Genomic DNA, 19,417 nt, shown 5'->3' with positions numbered 1-19,417 from the left:
ACGGGGAACCGCAGACCGGCGGTGAATTGGTCGCGAAAGACACAGAAACCGCCGCGCGGTGGTCTGTGAGGCCGAGCGGCAGGACCAGCTAGGCGAACTTCGATATCCTCGGGGATTTCGAAATTGTCAGCCAAAATATCAAAATCCCGTTGTTCGAAACGAGATCGCATGGTAGTATACCATGGGCCTAAGGATTGTTCTTCGGGATGAGAAGAACTGGCCATGATCGGGACAGAAGAAATCAAAAAGGAAGTTTCAAAGACGGGGAAATGGAGTTTCAAAAACTAGAGCAGAAGTGCGAATTAGATATCGGAAAGGAAAAATGAGAGATCTAAAACCTTACTGAGGGGAGATGAATCGAGGAAAGGCGCCGGAAAGCGTCAGAAGGCAGCAACAAGATCGCCGGAGCCCGCAACGCAGAGAGCAACAGTAGAGGTAACGGAGGCGTGCGAAGATGAGAAGGAAACGAAGAATTTATAGTGTGAGGGCCGGTCGGCCCCCACCGTCGGATCCAGGTCACGGGAATCAATGCATACATCTAGCCGTTTATTTCGAATTGCTTCGGTTACATCAAAATGCCATGCAACCGCCTCCGTCCTCTGATGGCATTGCTCCACGTGGCAGTCAATCATTCGTAGCATTTATTGAAGGTATGATCGACATTGATGTCGAAGATTGACGCAGAACGCGAGGAGATCCGGCAAAAGCCATCATTGATTCATTCAAGGATATCTCCGCCGCTGACCGGGCGTAGAATATTAGCATGGATGAGCCGTTCGGCTAGACTCACAGTCCAGTCAGTCAGACTATTCGCCTCCTTCGACTAGACTTGAAGGGAAGGCAAGTGATCCGGTAGTAAGAGCGGGCCCCCCCCTTTTTTCTTGCAAAGTCAACGCCAAGTGGAAGTCACCGGAACAGCCGCCCACCCAGAGGAGAATGTGGTCCGACCGGACGGACGGCCATAGAGGGCCGGTCCGATTGGACTGCCGGCCGGCCGATGGAATCGAGTACCCGGAAAGGTCCGGCCGGTTTGCACTCATAGTTGGTAGGCACCCTGTCAAATCGGGGTTCCGACGCTCAGTTAAAAAGGTCATGGGCCGAGCTGACCTTTTGACCGATCACAGTCATAAAGCACCCCTGTTTGTTAGTCTCCACAAAGCACAAGTAAACCACTGCGGATGTCCGGTCGGATGTTTAGGTATCTTTCCGCTCGGACTACAAGTTTGGAGCAAAGGAAATGGCCAGAGGATTTCTTTCTCCAACAACCTGTAGGTTTCACGTGTGTGTCATGCTCCAAATCTTGTGACAGGGGATTCTGCTGTCCCATCGAGGGCATGCTTTGACTGTAGCGATATGGGTCAGGTAAACTTTCTGACAGCCGCGTACCTAGGAAAGGACAGGTAAGCTTTCTGACAGCCGCATACCTAGGATAGGACAGGGGACACTTATGCACCTTGGTACACGTGCCCGAACCTTTCACAGCTCTATATAAAGAACCTCAGGTTTCATCGACAAAAGAGGAGGGTATGTACTCTGAGACTTCTGGAGCCACCTTGTTCATCGTGATTTACCTGACTTGAGCGTCGGAGGGTCGTCGCTGGGAATCCCCTTCCCGGCTCGACTTCTGTGCAGGATAGCCGGAGCATCTCGACACTAGTTGGAGACCTACATCAGCGAGCCTTGGAGCGTCACGTGCCCAGCGTCTGCTGACTTCTGGTTCGGACAGGATCAGATTGTCTGGTGGATTTATTTATTATTTGAATTTAAAAAAGGATATCATTTGATTGAAGCACAGATCCATCATTTCAAACAAAATACAGACAAATAAATTAGAAAAATATTTTATTCCTTTATCTAAGAAACATCATATACCAATAGTATATTTTATACTAATTTGATCTCAATAATAATTATGCAGTATCAACTATGTTAATTCGTGGGAGAGAAAAAAAAAATCATCTGATGAATTAGCTATGTTTATTCGGAGAGATGGAAATGGAAATGAAAATGAATGTAAAAAAATCTTTAGGGAAGGGTAAGAAAGGAAAAAAGAAAATAAAAGAATCGGAGGGCAAGGAAAATGGAAAGGGAAAAAAAATTTAAAAGAGAAAAAAAAAATTACGGACTGTGCGAGGCTACCTCGCGCTCGCGGGCTCGTCGCCGACTCGCGCGGGACCGCAGAGAGTAAGGAAATTACTTTCCGTCCGATTTGGGCCGAATAGTGACGGCCCAACTAAACTGAACTTGGGTTAGGGTTCCAATCCGTTATATATGACTTCGTCGCCGTCGATTAGGTTTTGTTCGCGGCGGCAGGTCGTCGAAGAGGAGGAAGCGACTAGGTTGCAATGGGTAAGCTGATCTTTGTTGATTCACAACTTTCTCTCTTGATTTCTTCGTATTCAATATCTATTGCTTGTTTGGTGATAGCGAGGATCAAGGTCCACGAACTTCGAGGGAAGTCCAAGACGGAACTCCAGAACCAATTGAAGGACCTCAAGAATGAGCTTTCACTTCTCCGCGTTGCTAAGGTCACCGGCGGAGCGCCCAACAAGCTCTCGAAGATGTCAGTGCTAGACTTTTATTATTATTATTTTTAAATTGCACTTTTGCATTGGATGATTGTGATTACCCTCTGAAAGTTTGGATCTGCGATGGAGTTGGCAGAAAGGTGGTTAGGCTGTCGATCGCTCGCGTGCTTACTGTCATTTCCCAGAAGCAGAAAGCGGCGTTGAGGGAGGTTTACAAGAATAAGAAGCTCCTCCCGCTGGATCTCCGGCCCAAGAAGACACGAGCCATCCGCCGCCGTCTCACCAAGCATCAGGTATCTTATTTATGTTCCATCTAAACCAGGATGAGGGATTTAACGTCGGAATATTTACCCAACACATTCATATAGCTTGTCTCTGCATACTTTGTTTGTTGTTGGTGGTAGGATGTTGTTGTGTTGATGTTTTCATCTTATTTGCTATCTATCGTGGGCGTAAATAACACTGTGTTTGAGGATAGCGACCATGATTAAAAAGGACCAACTTTTTTATTTGCATTGAACATTGATTTAGTCCTGAGGTTCTAATTTCTTTCCGGAATCGATGGATTGAATGTCATTTTCCTTGATTGACATCATCTGTACATGCTGCCTGAAACGATATGTAGAATTTTTATTTTATTAATGTTTTCAATTGTCAGAGAACAGCAGTTATCACTTGTGGAATGTGAAGGAATGAGGAAGAGATATAAAGAATTCTTGGCCTGCATGTTTTTCCTTATGCTGTGGGTACTTGGATGTAAATAAGAGGACGCAAAAATAAATGAAATTATGTTGTTTACTCAGAAGGGGAGGATGGAGAAGTGGAAGGGAATTGCTTTCATCCATTTTCTCTATTTTATTTCTATCCAAATCTAGTAGCAATTGACTGAAATGAATTGTGAATGATTTACTATTTATTTTCACTTCACTTCCACCATTTCAACTTTCTATTTTCTCTCCTTGAACTAAATCCAACATCATGGTACATTTTGATGCCCAATATGCTTATATAAAATTCAATTGTTTGGAGTAAACATTGCCATTAATTGTAGAAATTCATACTTTAAAGTATGAGAACGAGAGAGACTTTGGCAAGATGTCTAAAGTTTGAAGGAAGTAAATATTGTCACTATCATTTTCAAGGGCTAACGAGTATTATAGCATGCAAGTGATGGTTTCTTGTTGAAGTTAACTAGACATGATTTTCCTGATACAACAACTATTTTCCCCCCTTGAAAATTTATTGATGTTCTGTCGCAACAAACGCAGGAATCTTTGAAGACTGAACGTGAGAAGAAAAGGGCGATGTACTTCCCAAAGAGAAAGTATGCCCTTTTAGCAAATTAATATCTTATGCTCCTGCTCTACCATTGAAGATACTGTCATGTGCTTCTGAATTTGGTTATCGACTTTAAAATTTAGTGATCGGGTCTCAGTACTTGAGCTATGCATCCTATTAAAATGTTGTTATTTGGCATTCTACTTTTGAGTTTGTGGAAAACCTTTCATGATTGCAGCATTTTTTTAGGTTTATTTTTAAAAAGTAATGATGTTGGATTCAACTCCAAAGCTACCAACAGTAAAGATGTAGGACTAAGATGTGCTTAGACCTATTTTATTTTAGCAAATGAACTCGAACAGATTGTTGAGATCAACTTAACTAGATTCAAGTGGTGCGAGTGGATGTGAAGGCCAAAATTGAGCATTTTTGACCTTTGAGATATTGCGCAGAACTTGGAGGGGGGTGAGTTTTCCGACCACAGTCACTTTCTTTTTCGCCAAATCCACCTCAAATGAAGTCACCCCTGCAAGGTTGATCGAACAAAGGTCCATAAGAAACGAATAAATGAACAAATAAGGTTATTTGTTTCTTTCATTTCTTCATCTGGATTAAGAATGAATTATTAACTTTTTAAGTAATAATAACAGTAATATTGCTTTCTTCACCCCCATTCACTTCCCATAAAATAATTTGTAATTTAAATAATAGTAATAACAAATTCTGACCTTCCATCTTGTAGATGTGCTTCCTGATCTCCCTTTCACAAGCCTTGCAGTGCAAAGACACCCTCAAATGCACGACCTTAATTTCAGCAACACAATTTCAATATTGATCAAAATAATAACAGGCATGATCATTAGATACACAACCAACAGAATCAAGATCATCAGTTTAACTTGTTCTTGGCAAGTAGCAGAAGAAGACGCTGTTGCTCCGGAGACAGCTCCAGATTTCAAATGAAGCGGAGCAGGCTCCGGTCCTCGATCGATTGGCCTTACTGCCGAGCGTTGTCTCAGGACTGTGCATACTTCTGACGACGCAGAGGATGCGCAGGAGAAGCTGAGCTGCTTCATGCTTTGGAAGAAGGCTAGCTGTGGAGAGATCATAACGCAGAGCTGTATTATATATGCTTCTTTATTCTCTAATAATTTTAAACCTTAAAAAAAATTTAATGATTTTATATAAATTTTTAAATACTATTCATTATTATATATATACATTCCAGTTTGAGAGTGTAATAGAAAAATTAAATTTATATTTTTTTTGAAAAAAATTTTCTGTGGATGTGCCAACACCTCAGACAGGACAAAAGATGTATTAACTGCCAATAAATGCTAATGAAATCATTTGCTTAATTATTGCCTCAGCTGAAGTTTATTCTTTTGAGTCACCATTAAGGACATTAATTGTCTTACAGCGACATGTAGAGAAAGCTCATCTACTCATATATACCTTCGCTATAACATTGTAAGATTCTGGAAGGTTAGGGATAATAACGGGAAGGATTTGTGAGGGTTCGATCAATTTTAGAATTTATCCTATTAAAAAAAAATGAATTTGGATTTGTCTAGTCTAATTTTTTAATCTAACTTGTCTTGACCCGCTTAAAATCCGATTTATTATTATTATATATTTATTTCATTGAAACTAACCTATTCTGAACTTCTAAATCTGATTAACGAATTTAAATCCGTCCTGATTTAATATGAGGTTCGGTCTAAACTCGAACCATTACTATCCCTATGCAAGGTAGAAGCTAGGCATGTTAGAAGGATTTTAAAAAGGATGAGTACAAATCGACATCTTATAAGAATTAAAGAAGACGAGATATCGAAGGAATATGGAAGGAAACATAGTAAAATTGAGGGGAATCAAATAAGCGATATGAGACAAATTAATTGATCTTGTGAGATTATAAGTAATAAAAAGCAAAATACGTATCCAAAAATAGAAATGGAAAGTAAGGCAAGTCCCAACAATATAGCTTGTCTAAAATGTATGTATTATGAAAAATCAAGTATAGATTTGTATATGGATATTTCATAATATAAAAATTTATTAGGTTTAAAAGTATAGCTATAGCCTTGAAAAAAATCGTTTCAATTATAGAATTTTTGGATTTTTTTTTGGGATCTATTTCAAATTAGCAATTATTTTTTAATATTGGCCGGGCTGGACAAGACCGGCCCATCAACGGCCTAAATACTCATGCCCAGTATCTTCCCGGACTATAAAACGAGATTGCTGACCGCTACCATTTCTTGGCTGTTGCATAGCAACTGGCAAAGGCAGTTCGCCCTCTCTCGCTTGCAAGAATATTCGGATCCCTCTCTCACCCAGATCGCCTTCCTGAATTAGGTTAGCTTTCTATCTACGCGTCTTGTCGCTCTCGATCTATTATTCTTTTAGTTTTTTTGGGTTGGCATTGCTTGTTTGCTGCCCGCGCCGCTTGAATCTGGGAACTGCATGCTTGGGTTGGTGAATCTGAGTATGTGCGATGAATAGAGGCAATAGTGTGGCCTGTTGGCTGATTCATAACCTTTTTGGTCAGATAGAATGAATCTAATCGATATGTGGTGTTTTGAGTCACTGTCGAAACTTGAAAGTTCTGTTTTTTTTTTTATCTCGCTAGTCTTCGAGTTAGGTTGATTTTTTTATCGTATTCCTTTATTCGTATACACTAAGATCATCTACCCAAGGCCCTTGATATTGGGTTGTGCCCAATTCGGGCTTCTATATTCCAAAAATGTCTGCTGTCATTTTTCCGAATCAAATTATCCTCCATTGTTTCACCAACTTCATTCTTCTGAATTAAGCTGTTTCGCAAAACAGTTTGAGCCTAAAATGTTTTTTTTAATAAGAAGTAAATGTCTATATAGTTTTTTTTTAATATTAATAGATTGTAATTAGTAAGCTGTTTAGTGAAATATCTTTATCGACTTAAAATAGATAAATTTTATTTTTTGTCCTTATAAAATTAAATACCTTTTGCGCCCCTTTGTTACTTGTAAAGATTGGATTATTTCCAAAAAAATGAGATGATTTCTCATTTTATGAAATTGATCGATAAAAATATTTAAATATTTTACAAAATGGGTTGAATCCCTGTTCTATTTCTTTTTTCTTCATTAGGTTGTTCTCCCATTTTTTTTAAAAAAAACATGAGATGGGTTCTTGCTTCCTTATGGATACACAAAAGAATTTATTTAACTTGAACTAATCTCCCTCATTGATGTATTATCTCATTTTCATTCAAATGGATAATGGAGGAAAATGCCAATTCAATTTTATGGGTATTTTTTATTTAATGAATAGAAAATTTAATTAATTTAATTTTATCAATCTTATTGGTGCCAACAATTTGAATGACTGAAATTTGGAAACTAAATTATTTTTTTTGTTTTTTTTAAAGAAAGGAATCAAAGGATATATTAATTAAATTAAAATCAGTACTTTTTTTTAATAAAAAATTGGATTAATTCAGTCTATCAATTTTTTTTATATAACATATATAGAAGTCATCAAGCTATCATTTTTTTATGAAGGTCAGTTTCAATCCTAAGACCATGACAATACTTTCTAAAGCCTTTAATGACTAAGCTAGTCGATTTCTTCTCTCTGAGTTTCACCAATCATGTTGACCCATTAAAATCAATTATTTTTGCCTTTTCAAATTAAAAATCAAATCTACTTTTAATGTTAAATGAGCATTTGTCTCTTTCTGAAAATGATTTCCCAAATTTTTCTTTCAATCATGTAATTTGTTTCACCTAACAACTTGATTCAAAGGAATCAACTACGAATCATGTTGTTTTCACAATGGACGGTTGTTTGTCTAGAAAAGTGGAAAGGACCTAATTAGTTGGGCATTTTTAAATATAGGGGCCCAATTTGGATATTTCAAAATATCAAGGGCACTATTCAAGTAATTGCTCCTAGATCAATAAGAACTAGGCATTCTAAAATCTTTATATTTTGTAGATGATATTAGCACTCTGTCTTAAGTAACTTCTGGGACAATAATGAAAAATGTTTACCTACTTCTTTAAATTATATTGTTCTTCTGTTTAATATTACTGCTTTAATTTGAATTCTATCTTTATTTTATTCTGACAGTGCTTTTCTAGTATCTGACCTTCTGTTTCCATTAAATTCAATACTATATTTCTTCAGTTGTTTGTTTTAGTTCATGTGCAATGAGTTCACCAAGGGATGAAATGATAATTCTTTTCTTTAGTTTATATGGCTTTATTAAATTACAACTTTTGGGGGCATCTCAATATCATTTTTTCCCCTGAAATATCTAGGTGGTTGTAGTCTGTTTTATGGTTGTCTTTTGGGATTATAGTGATAATTTAACGTATTTGAAGCATGAAAAATATCATTTTGCAAATACTTACCAACTTTATGAGCTATGCCCCAAAAGTGTAATTAGAATGGCTTAGTTAAGATTTTGTGTTGGAATGATCAATATACGGTTCAGTGAAGATTTTAGGAAATATTTCACCCCTTTATCGTTGTGATTCTGCTAATTATTTTTGTTGCACTACAGTGTAGTGTATGCTTTGGAAACTTACAAAACCAGTATGGTTCTGAAAGCAAAGTTCTCTATAATGTGTTTTTTTTTTTCTTTTATATTTCAGTTCTACTAGATATCTTCCATGTTATTTTATTTTATTGTTTTTATATTATCTTAATATTTCTTCCATATCAATGTTATATCCATATACTTTATTTGTTCTTGTGAGTAATTGTCGTTGTTGCATCTTTCCATCTTGAATTCCATATTAGCTGTCTATACTTCTTTCATGGTTGGCAATTCAAATTGACTACTTCTGTTTCTTGCATTTTCACAAATTTCTGTTGGCCCTGTAACATTTTTGGGGTGCGTATAGGCTAGACTATTCCTAAATAAATCAGAAGACAGAAGGGGAGTAATAGGCATCATATTTCTGTGTTGTTGATATTTTCAAGGGTTATAATTATGTGAAGTGTTACTTCTTAAATAATCAATGCCTTATTGGTCTTATATTTTGTTTGGTTGTGGCAATTGTGCCATCTTACTCCATTGGTATTTGCAAACGGGTCCATAATACTTTCTATGCGTCTTATATTGTTTTTGGGGACTTTGACAACTTCTGAGCATAATCAGCTATTAAAAATTAGGTTAAAAATTTAAGCTATGTTAGTATGTTGCTATTCTCTTTAGTCCTTTCTTCTAGTTCCCACAAATATATAGGAAATGGCCTACGAGGAAATCCAGCCTCTTGTTTGTGACAATGGGTCTGGAATGGTCAAGGTTAGTTTTTGACAATTGTATAATGAACATTCTTCACTTTTTTATGCTTTAGTATGATTTATAATCATGATGACTTTACTCTATGTCAAAAGGCTGGATTTGCTGGTGATGATGCACCTAGGGCAGTCTTCCCAAGTATTGTTGGCCGACCTCGCCTGGTTGGCACGGGCCAAAAGGATACTTATGTTGGTGATGAAGCACATTCGAATAGAGGTGTTCTTACATTGAAGTATCCTATTGAGCATGGAATTGTCAGCAACTGGGACGATATGGAGAAGATCTGGCACCATACATTCTATAATGAGCTTCGTGTTGCTCCTGAGGAGCATCCTACATTCCTAACGGAAGCCCCTCTTAATCCAAAGGCAAACAGAGAAAAGATGACTCAGATTTTGTTTGAAACTTTTAACGTACCTGCTATGTATGTTGCCATTCCGGCCGTTCTTTCACTCTATGCCAGTGGTCGTACAACTGGTCAGTGCATTCTCATTGTTAGTTACTTGTTGGCAGTACTCTTTTCAACTAGCCTATGATGCCTAGATTCCTATAATAAATATTCTCAGGTATTGTGCTCGATTCTGGTGATGGTGTGAGCCATATTGTGCCCGTCTGTGAAGGACATGCTCTACCTCATGCTCTTCTTCGATTGGATCTTGCCGGTCGTGATCTCACAGATTGCCTGATGAAGATCCTTACCCAGAGAGGTTATTCATTCACCACCACTGCTGAGCGAGACATTGTCACTGCTGAGCGAGAAATTGTAAGGGACATCAAGGAGAAGCTTGCCTATGTTGCTCTTGATTATGAGCAGGAGCTGGAGACTGCCAAGACCAGTTCCGCTGTGGACAAAAGCTATGAACTTCCTGATGGGAAGGTTATCACCATCGGTGCTGAGAGATTCAGATGCCCAGAGGTCCTCTTCCAGCCAGCCTTAATCGGCATGGAAGCTGCTGGTATTCATGAGACAACGCACAACTCCATCATGAAGTGTGATGTGGATATCAGGAAAGATCTGTATGGAAATATCGTGCTCAGCGGTGGATCCACTATGTTCCCTGGTATTGCCGATCGTATGAGTAAGGAGATCACTGCACTCGCACCAAGCAGCATGAAGATTAAGGTGGTTGCTCCGCCTGGGCGAAAAAACAGTGTTTGGATCGGCGGTTCCATCATTGCATCCCTTAGCATTTTCGAGCAGGTGATCTTTTTCTATATCTTCTTTCTACTATCAATACTGGTTTCGTCTGTTTATATTCAGCGATTAGCAAACAACATTATCTAAATTCTGTAGATGTGGATTCCCAAGAAAGAGTACGAAGAATCTGGTCCAGCTATTGTCCACCGGAAGTGCTTCTAAGCTCCATTACCTCGCTGCATCTTTGTGGAGTTTGTCAAGGACTATCTGATACGAGGTTTTCTTGAAATTTTAATGCCTTGGTTTGGGGCCTTATGGAATATTCTAATCCTTAGGAATATAAAATCAGATTCATGCAAGTGTTCTTGTTTTATCGAGATTTTATAGTAAAATAAACAGAAGCAATCGATGACACAATTAAACAGAATCTGTGTAGCAGAAATGACATCGTCTCGTCTCAGCTTATAAATTCGAAGATCCTTCAAAAATGCATTAGACGGATCTTCCGTCGGGTGTTTTTTTGCCATGGGTGGCGTATAGATTTGTTAGTCTATCATTAATAACAAAATGATTTAAGGAGTTCTATAGGTGTAAATCCTCATTTAATAACCTAAACTTGTGAATACTTTAATTAGATTTTTTCGGGTTTTTACCAATTTGATACTATCGGTTGTGTTATTAAATTAATAGGTAAACTCCACCAATTGAGAAATTAAATTTAATAATTTCTCACTCGAACTGTTGGTGATTCTGTATATAATAATCATACCTTAGTTGACATTAATAATAATGTCAAACTTTATAGGGTTTTTTAAATAATTTAGGCCATTAGTTTTATTGGGAGATATTATTCTTAAAAATAATATTTGGTTAGTTGAATATTTTCAATCGGAATAAACCTAAATTTTCTTTTTTTACGGTTAGAAGAAAATAAGAGAAAAAATTAGATGGGAGTAAAAGTTGAACGTGAGAGAAACATATGATGAAAGAGAATGATGAGAAAGAAAGTGTGATGAGAAAGAAATTGTGATGGAAAAAATGAAGAGGAAAAGTATGATGAGAGAAAATGAGGAGATAATGTATAGATTGAGAAAAGAAGAAGTATGATAAGAGAGAAAATATGTTGAGAGAAAAAGAGTGATGGAAAAAAATGAAAAGAGAAAAAGTATGATGAAAAAAAATGAAAGATTGAGGAGAGAGATATATTATTTCAACTCCAACTCATTCACACCATATCATACCAAAAAGGAATATTCTTTAGAATATTCTATTATTCTTATTAATTTTTTTATATGATAATTATTATATTTAAAATTAATGCTTCTTAATATATGATATTTTAAATTTTTTTAAAATTCAGTATCCAACTATAATATATATATATATATCACACAATTATAATTAAAATATATTAAATAAAATTAAAATAATAATTTTGATAAATTAAATATTTACAAATATACATAATAAAATTTAAATATACTATTAAATACACTTAATTTAAATTTATAATAAATAATAATTATATTTAATTATAATATAAATAAAGATAAAGAAAATAATAATTATTAATTAATTACATTTGATTTTATAATAATATAATAAAAATTTTAAAAAAAAATCTCTCCATCACCATATATGGTTGGTGTTGCACTATTCACATCACTATATTTCAGGTGAGATTTGGTGTATGGGTTGGAGTAATTTGGTGTTAAATTTACACCAAATTTGATGTTTTGGTGATGAGTTGGAGATGCCCTAAGACCATCTCCAACCCATAACACTAAATTTGATGTAATTTTCACACTAAAATGGTGTAATTTCAGCACCAAACATGCTTCAACCCATCCACACCATATCACACCAAAAAGGAATATTCTTTAGAATATTCTATTATTCTTATTCATTTGTTTATATGATAATTATTATATTGACAATTAATACTTCATTAAATTAGTGATAATTTGTAAATGTAATTATAATTAAAATATATTAAATAAATTTAAAATAATAATTTTAATTAATTAAATATTTACAATTATACATAATAAAATTTAAATATGCTATTAAATACACTTAATTTAAATTCATAATAAATAATAATTACATTTAAATATCCTATAAGTAAAGACAAAGAAAATAATAATTACAAATTAATTACATTTAATTTTATTAATTATATAATAAAATTAAAAAAAATAAAAACTCTCTCCCACATCAAATATGGTGATATGAATAGTTCATCATCAAACATGGTGTTGCACTATTCACCACACCATATTTGGTGTGGAATTTGGTGTATGTGTTAGAGTCTTTTGGTGCTAATTTGACATTAAATTTGATGTTTTGGTGATGAATTGGAGATGACCTTAAGTAACAACTATCTTTAAAAAGTTTTTTTTTTAAAATAGACATTTTAAAGATATTTATCATTAAATTTAATCATCCTAAATGAAAGTGTTAATAAGAAACTTCACACACACCCACACAAGATATGACGTAAAGCAAATTTACGAAGGATTTTTAAGTAAAGATAGAGGAGGTTATAGCCGATGCAACCCTAACATTGTAAGATAGTGTAAGGTAGAATCTAAGTGATGTTAGAAGGATTTTTAAAAAAGGACGAATACAAATTATAAGACTAGAAGAAGATGAGATATGGAAGTATTGAGCTACTATTGTGGAAGGAAAACATAATAAAGTCGAGGACAATCAAAGAAGCGAGATTGTAAGTAATAAAAGGCAAAATAAAAATTCAACAATAGAAATGGAAAGAGATGCAAGTCACAACAATATAACTGGTATAATATGAATGTATTATGAAAAATCAACTATAGATTAGTTAGATTGATATTTTATACTATACAATTTTATTAGGCTTAAAAGTATTAGTTCGAATCCTCTGTCCTCATTTTTCTCTGTCCCCGTGTCTCATTGTCGATCGGACGGATCAGATTAAATCTCAAGGCATCATGATATCTTTAAAATATGTCCAGTATCCTCGTGATGTGCAATGATGTCTTGAGATTTAATCTGATCCGTCCGATCGACAATGAAGCACGGGGACAGAGAGAAATGGGGACAGAGAATCCGAACTATAAGAGTATAGCCTTGAAATATCACTATAAAAAAATATATTTACAAATGAATTAATAAAACGAAAAAAATCGTTTCAATCTTTTGATTTATGATAAAACACTAAAAAGCAATTGTATAATATTTTGGATATTTCTTTTATCTATTTCAAATTAGCCATTATTTTTTAATATGGGCCGGAGCGGACAAGCCCGGTCCATCAACGGCCTAAATAGTCATGTCCGGTCTCTTCCCAAAATATAAAACGAGATTTCTGACCACTACCATTTCTTGGCTGTAGCAACTAGCAAAGACAGCTCCCCCTCTCTTGCTCTAAGGCGGCATCCGGATCCCTTCAGCACGTCAAATCTCGCCCAGATCGCCTTCCTCGATTAGGTTAGCTTTCCATCTATGCATCTTGTTGTTCTCGATCTACTATTCTTTGAATTTTTTTTTGTTGACTTTGCTTGTTTGCTCCTCGCGTCGCTTGGATCTGGGAACTACATGCTTGGGTCGGTGAATCTGAGTATGTGTGATGAATAGAGGCAATAGTCTGACCTATTGGCTGATTTACAACTTTTTTTGCTCAGATAGAATGAATCCAAAGCGATCTGCAGTGTTTTGACTGTCGAAACTTGAAAGTTCTGTTTTTCTTTATTTTTTCTTGCTAGTTTTCCAGTTAGGTTGATTTTTCTATCTTATTCCTTGATTCGTATACATTAAGATCATTTACCCAAGGCCGTTGATATTGGGTTGTGCCCAATTCGGGCTTCTATACTCCAAAAATGCCTGCTGTCATTTTTCCGAATCAAATTATCCTCCATTATTTCACCAACTTCATTCTTCTGAATTAAGCTGTTTCGCGAAACAGTTTGAGCCTAAATTCTTTTTTAAATAAGAAGTAAATGACTATAAAGTTTTTTTTTATATAAAGAAAATCTATTTTTTAGAAAAAAATTAAGTGATTTTAATTGGTCAAGCTGTTTAGTGAAATATCTTTACCGACTTAAAATAGATAAATTAAATTATTTTTCTTTTTTGTCCTTATAAAAATAAATATTAAATTAAATACCTTTTGCGTCCCTTTGTTACTTGTAAACATTGGATTATTTCCAAAAAAATAAGATGGTTTCTCATTTTATGAAATTGATCGATAAAAATATTTTGCAAAATGCGTTGAATCCATGTCTATTTGTTTTTTTTTCAATAGGCTGTTCTTCCATTTTGAAAAAAAAAAAACATGAGATGGGTTCACGCTTCCTTATCTATGCAGAAAAGAATTTGTTTAACTTGAACTAATCTCCCTCATTGATGTATTATCTCATTGGCATTCAAATGGATGATGCTAGGTAAATTCCAATTCAATTTTATGGGTATTTTTTATTTAATGAATAGAAATTTTAATTAATTTAATTTTGTCAAGCTTGTTGGTGCCAACAACTTGAATGACTGAAATTTGGAAATTAAATTATTTTTTAAAGAAAGAAAGGACATATCGATTAAATTAATATAAGTATTTTTTTTTTCTTTTTATAAAAAAATCAATTAATTCTGTCTATCAAAATTTTTTTATATAACATATATAGAAGTCATCAAGCTATCATTTTTTTATGAAGGTGAGTTTGAAACCTAAAACCATAACAATAATTTCTAAAGCCTTTACTAGATAAGCTAGTCGAGATCTTCTCTCTGTGTTTCACCAATCAACTTGACTCACTGAAATCAATTAGTTTTTTCCTTTTCAAATCTACTTTTAAAGCTAAATGAGCATTTGTCTCTTATTTTTGAAAATGATTTCCCAATTTTTTTTTCAATCATGTAAGTTGTTTTTTTTCACAATGGAGGGTTGTTTGTCTAGAAAATTGGAAAGGACCTAAATTGGGCATTTTAAAATATAGGGGTCTAATTTGGATATTTCCAAATGTCAAGGGCCCTATTCAAGTAATTTCTCCTAGATCAATAAGAACTAGATCATTCTAAAATCTTTAGATATTGTAGATGATATTAGCACTCAGTCTTAAGTAACTTCTGGAACAATAATGAAAAATGTTTACGTACTTCTTTAAATTATATTCTTCTTCTTTTTAATATTACTGCTTTAATTTGAATTCTGTCCATTTTTATTCTGATGGTGCTTTCTAGGATCTGACCTTCTGTTGCTCACTTAAACTGATGGTTTGAATTGAATGACTTTGGGGATGGTTTAGAATTCTGTCCATGTTTCATTCTGATGGTGTTCAATTCTATTAAGTTATAATTCCCCTTTAGAAGTAAAGTCTTCCCTTTTTTGAGTAACAAAGCCACTATTCATCTTGACACATAACTGGATAATGTTTGTATAGAATTGGTTGTTCAGAATATGGCTTTTCTTGTTTTTATTTTCTGACTTATTGATGGAGATTATTTATTCATTAAACATTGAATTTTGGACAATTTGTGATGTTTTTTGACTAGTTCCTCTTTACAGTTTTGACCTTGGAGAATTTTATCAAGTTTTCCATTAAATTCAATACTATATTTCTTCAGTTGTTTGTTTTAGTTGATATGCAATGAGTTCACCAAGGGATGAAATGATAATTCTTTTCTTTAGTTTATATAGCTTTATTATATTACAACTTTGCGGGGCATCTCAAAATTCTGAGTTTAAATATCATTGTTTTCCTGAAATATCTAGGTGGCTGTAGTTTGTTTCATGGTTTTATTTTGGGATTATAGTGATAATTTAACATATTTAAAGCATGAAAAATATCATTGTGCAAATACTTACCAACTTTATGGCTCTGCTCACAAAGTGTCATTAGAATGCCTTAGTGAAGATTTTGGTTGGGACTGATCAATATATGTTTCTTATGTTTCTGTGAAGATTTTAGGAAATATTTCACCCCTTTATCTTTGTGATTCTGCTTTAAAAACTTACAAAACCAGTTTGTTCTGAAAGTGAATTTCTCTCAAATGTGCCTTTTTTCCTCTTTTTTTAGAATTCAGTTCTATTATATATCTTCCCATGTTATTTTATTCTGTTGATTTTATTGTTTTTATATTATCTTAAATTTTCTTCCATATCAATATTATATCTGTATACTTTATTTGTTCTTGTGAGTTATTGTTGTTGTTGCGTCTTTCAAATTTGAATTCCATATTAGCTGTTCATACTTTTTCATTATTGGCAATTCAAATTGCCTACTTCTGTTTGCAGCATTTTAACAAGTTTCTGTTGGTCCTGTAACATTTTTGGGGTGTGTATTGGCTAGACTATTCCCAAATAAATCAAAAGACAGAAGGAGAGTGATAGGCATCATATTTCTGTGTTGTTGGTATTTTCAAGGGTTATAATTATGTGAAGTGTTACTTCTTAAATAATCAACGCCTTTTCTTTTATATGTGATAGTAGTGATGCCTTTTTCTGTGTTATTTTGGTATATGGACTGCTTGTAGTTGAGAGATTGTGAGCTTGATGTAAATATACAGATTTATACTGCTATGCATGTAAATTAACAGCTTGTGGGTGTTGGCAATTGTGCCATTTTACTCTACTGGTATATCTGCAAGTGAACACATCATTCTTTCTTTGTCTTATAATTTTTTTTGGGGATTTTGGCAACTTCTGAGCATAAACAGCTATTCGAAATTAAGTTAAAAATTTAAGTTATGTCAGTTTACTACTATTCTCTTTAGCCCTTTCTTACTTGTTCCCTCAAATATATAGGAAATGGCCGACGAAGATATCCAGCCTCTTGTTTGTGACAATGGGACTGGAATGGTCAAGGTTAGCTTTTGACAATTGTATAATGAACATTCTTCTCTTTTATATGCTTTACTATTTGATTTATAATCATGATGACTCTACTGTATGTCAAAAGGCTGGATTTGCTGGTGATGATGCACCTAGAGCAGTCTTCCCAAGTATTGTAGGCCGACCTCGCCACACAGGTGTTATGGTTGGCATGGGCCAAAAGGATGCTTATGTTGGTGATGAAGCACAGTCTAAGAGAGGTATTCTTACATTGAAGTATCCTATTGAGCATGGAATTGTCAGCAATTGGGACGATATGGAGAAGATCTGGCACCATACATTCTATAATGAGCTTCGTGTTGCTCCTGAGGAGCATCCTATATTGCTAACGGAAGCCCCTCTTAATCCAAAGGCAAACAGAGAAAAGATGACTCAGATTATGTTTGAAACTTTTAACGTACCTGCTATGTATGTTGCTATTCAGGCCGTTCTTTCACTCTATGCCAGTGGTCGTACAACTGGTTAGTGTATTATCATTGTTAGTCGTTGGTAGTGCTCTTTTCAACAAGCCTATGATGCCTACATTCCTATGATAAATATTCTCAGGTATTGTGCTCGATTCTGGTGATGGTGTGAGCCACACTGTGCCCATCTATGAAGGATATGCTCTACCTCATGCTATTCTTCGATTGGATCTTGCCGGTCGTGATCTCACAGATTGCCTGATGAAGATCCTTACCGAGAGAGGTTATTCATTCACCACCACTGCTGAGCGAGAAATTGTAAGGGACATCAAGGAGAAGCTTGCCTATATTGCTCTTGACTACGAGCAGGAGCTGGAGACTGCCAAGACCAGCTCCTCTGTTGAGAAAAGCTATGAACTTCCTGATGGGCAGGTTATCACCATCGGTGCTGAGAGATTCAGATGCCCAGAGGTCCTCTTCCAGCCAGCCTTAATCGGCATGGAAGCTGCTGGTATTCATGAGACAACGTACAACTCCATCATGAAGTGTGATGTGGATATCAGGAAAGATCTGTATGGAAATATTGTGCTCAGTGGTGGATCTACTATGTTTCCTGGTATTGCTGATCGTATGAGTAAGGAGATCACTTCACTCGCACCAAGCAGCATGAAGATTAAGGTGGTTGCTCCGCCTGAGAGAAAATACAGTGTTTGGATCGGTGGTTCCATCCTTGCATCCCTCAGCACTTTCCAACAGGTGATGTTTTCTGCATCTTGTTTTACTATCGATACTGGTTTTGTCTGTTTATATTCAGCGATTAGCAAACAACATTTTCTAAACTCTGCAGATGTGGATTACTAAGGGAGAGTACGAAGAATCTGGTCCAGCTATTGTCCACCGGAAGTGCTTCTAAGCTCCATTACCTGCATCTTTGCGGAGTTTGTGTCATGGACTATCTAGTACTTGGTTTTCTTGGAATTTTGATGCTTGGTTTGGGGGCCTACCCCGATATTTACATGTGTCCTTGTGAGATTTTTAGCACTCAAACAAGTTTGTTATCTGGTTTCGATATAGTTGCCTTTATCAGGTTTGAAGATGGTTTATCAGGTATGTTGAGTTACTTCCCCAGATGAATTGGTCTAAATTACCAACTCTAGTTATGCATGTCGTTTTTTGTCTACGGCAGGAATTTAAGGTTTCTGCAAATATTTTCTTTATTAGACACGCAAATCATTTGTTGTTTAGAGGCCTTTTAACTACATGTATTGCTAGGGAAAATAAAAATGATCACACTTTGTAAATGCTGTTCTACTATTCAGTCCAGGCTGACAAACCAAGTCAATCAATCTGAGTGGCTGAATGTGAGTTGAATTGTTCGATCAATTCACAAATCTAAGCAATCTAATAGATGACATCAATGGACTCGAGCAAGACAAATTAAGGGGGCGTTTGGTTCTTTCCTAAGAATAGGAATCGGAGTGGGAATCATTATATTGTGGAATGGGAATGAGTATGAGCATGGATATCACTTTTAAAAGTAATGTTTGGTTAATTGTATATTTTCTATCGAAATAAATCAAAAAATTTTTTTTTACCCTTAAAAGAATATAAGAGAAAAAATTATATGTGAGAGAAAGATGAATGTGAGAGAAAAATATGGTGAAAGAGAATGATCATGATCAGAAAGAATGAAGAGAAAGAAAGTATGAAGAGAGAGAAAGTGTGATGAGAGAAAATGAGAGAGAAAATATGATGGGAGAGGATAAAGAGAGAGAAAATGTAATGAGAAAAAAATGAGGAGAGAGAATGTGATGAGAGAGATTGAGAAAAGAGAAAGTATGATGAGAGAGAAAGTGTGATGAAAAAAAACAGTGAGTGTGATGGGAGAGATTGAGGAGAGAG

At 35.2% G+C, this 19,417-nt stretch overlaps 4 protein-coding genes across 4 annotated transcripts; 3 read left to right on the top strand and 1 right to left on the bottom strand.

The window, feature by feature from the left end:
* The first annotated feature begins 2,210 nt into the window (after window positions 1–2,210).
* LOC121986591 (60S ribosomal protein L35-4-like) lies at window positions 2,211–4,070 on the top strand. Its single transcript, XM_042540554.1, has 4 exons — window positions 2,211–2,349; window positions 2,428–2,563; window positions 2,665–2,821; window positions 3,797–4,070. Exons 1-4 carry the CDS (start codon window positions 2,346–2,348, stop codon window positions 3,872–3,874), a joined length of 375 nt encoding a protein of 124 aa, XP_042396488.1. The 5' UTR covers window positions 2,211–2,345; the 3' UTR covers window positions 3,875–4,070.
* A 113-nt stretch (window positions 4,071–4,183) lies between these two features.
* On the bottom strand, window positions 4,184–4,983 carry LOC122043908 (protein SODIUM POTASSIUM ROOT DEFECTIVE 1-like). The gene is made up of 3 exons (XM_042604474.1): window positions 4,706–4,983; window positions 4,535–4,610; window positions 4,184–4,332 (listed from the first exon to the last, which is right to left on the bottom strand). Exons 1-3 carry the CDS (start codon window positions 4,913–4,915, stop codon window positions 4,184–4,186), a joined length of 435 nt encoding a protein of 144 aa, XP_042460408.1. The 5' UTR covers window positions 4,916–4,983.
* Window positions 4,984–6,072: 1,089 nt separating this feature from the next.
* Window positions 6,073–10,662, top strand: LOC121986584 (actin-100-like). Its single transcript, XM_042540547.1, has 5 exons — window positions 6,073–6,167; window positions 9,049–9,108; window positions 9,201–9,582; window positions 9,672–10,306; window positions 10,400–10,662. The coding sequence occupies exons 2-5, from the start codon at window positions 9,052–9,054 to the stop codon at window positions 10,463–10,465; spliced, it is 1,140 nt and encodes a 379-aa protein (XP_042396481.1). The 5' UTR covers window positions 6,073–6,167; window positions 9,049–9,051; the 3' UTR covers window positions 10,466–10,662.
* A 2,922-nt stretch (window positions 10,663–13,584) lies between these two features.
* Window positions 13,585–18,621, top strand: LOC121986576 (actin-100-like). The gene is made up of 5 exons (XM_042540539.1): window positions 13,585–13,714; window positions 17,025–17,084; window positions 17,179–17,572; window positions 17,658–18,271; window positions 18,363–18,621. Exons 2-5 carry the CDS (start codon window positions 17,028–17,030, stop codon window positions 18,426–18,428), a joined length of 1,131 nt encoding a protein of 376 aa, XP_042396473.1. The 5' UTR covers window positions 13,585–13,714; window positions 17,025–17,027; the 3' UTR covers window positions 18,429–18,621.
* The last annotated feature ends 796 nt before the right edge of the window (window positions 18,622–19,417 follow it).

Source organism: Zingiber officinale, chromosome 1B (assembly GCF_018446385.1).
Source record: "Zingiber officinale cultivar Zhangliang chromosome 1B, Zo_v1.1, whole genome shotgun sequence".
NCBI classification, from domain to species: Eukaryota; Viridiplantae; Streptophyta; class Magnoliopsida; order Zingiberales; family Zingiberaceae; genus Zingiber; species Zingiber officinale.
This window is presented reverse-complemented; position numbering and strand designations above follow the sequence as displayed.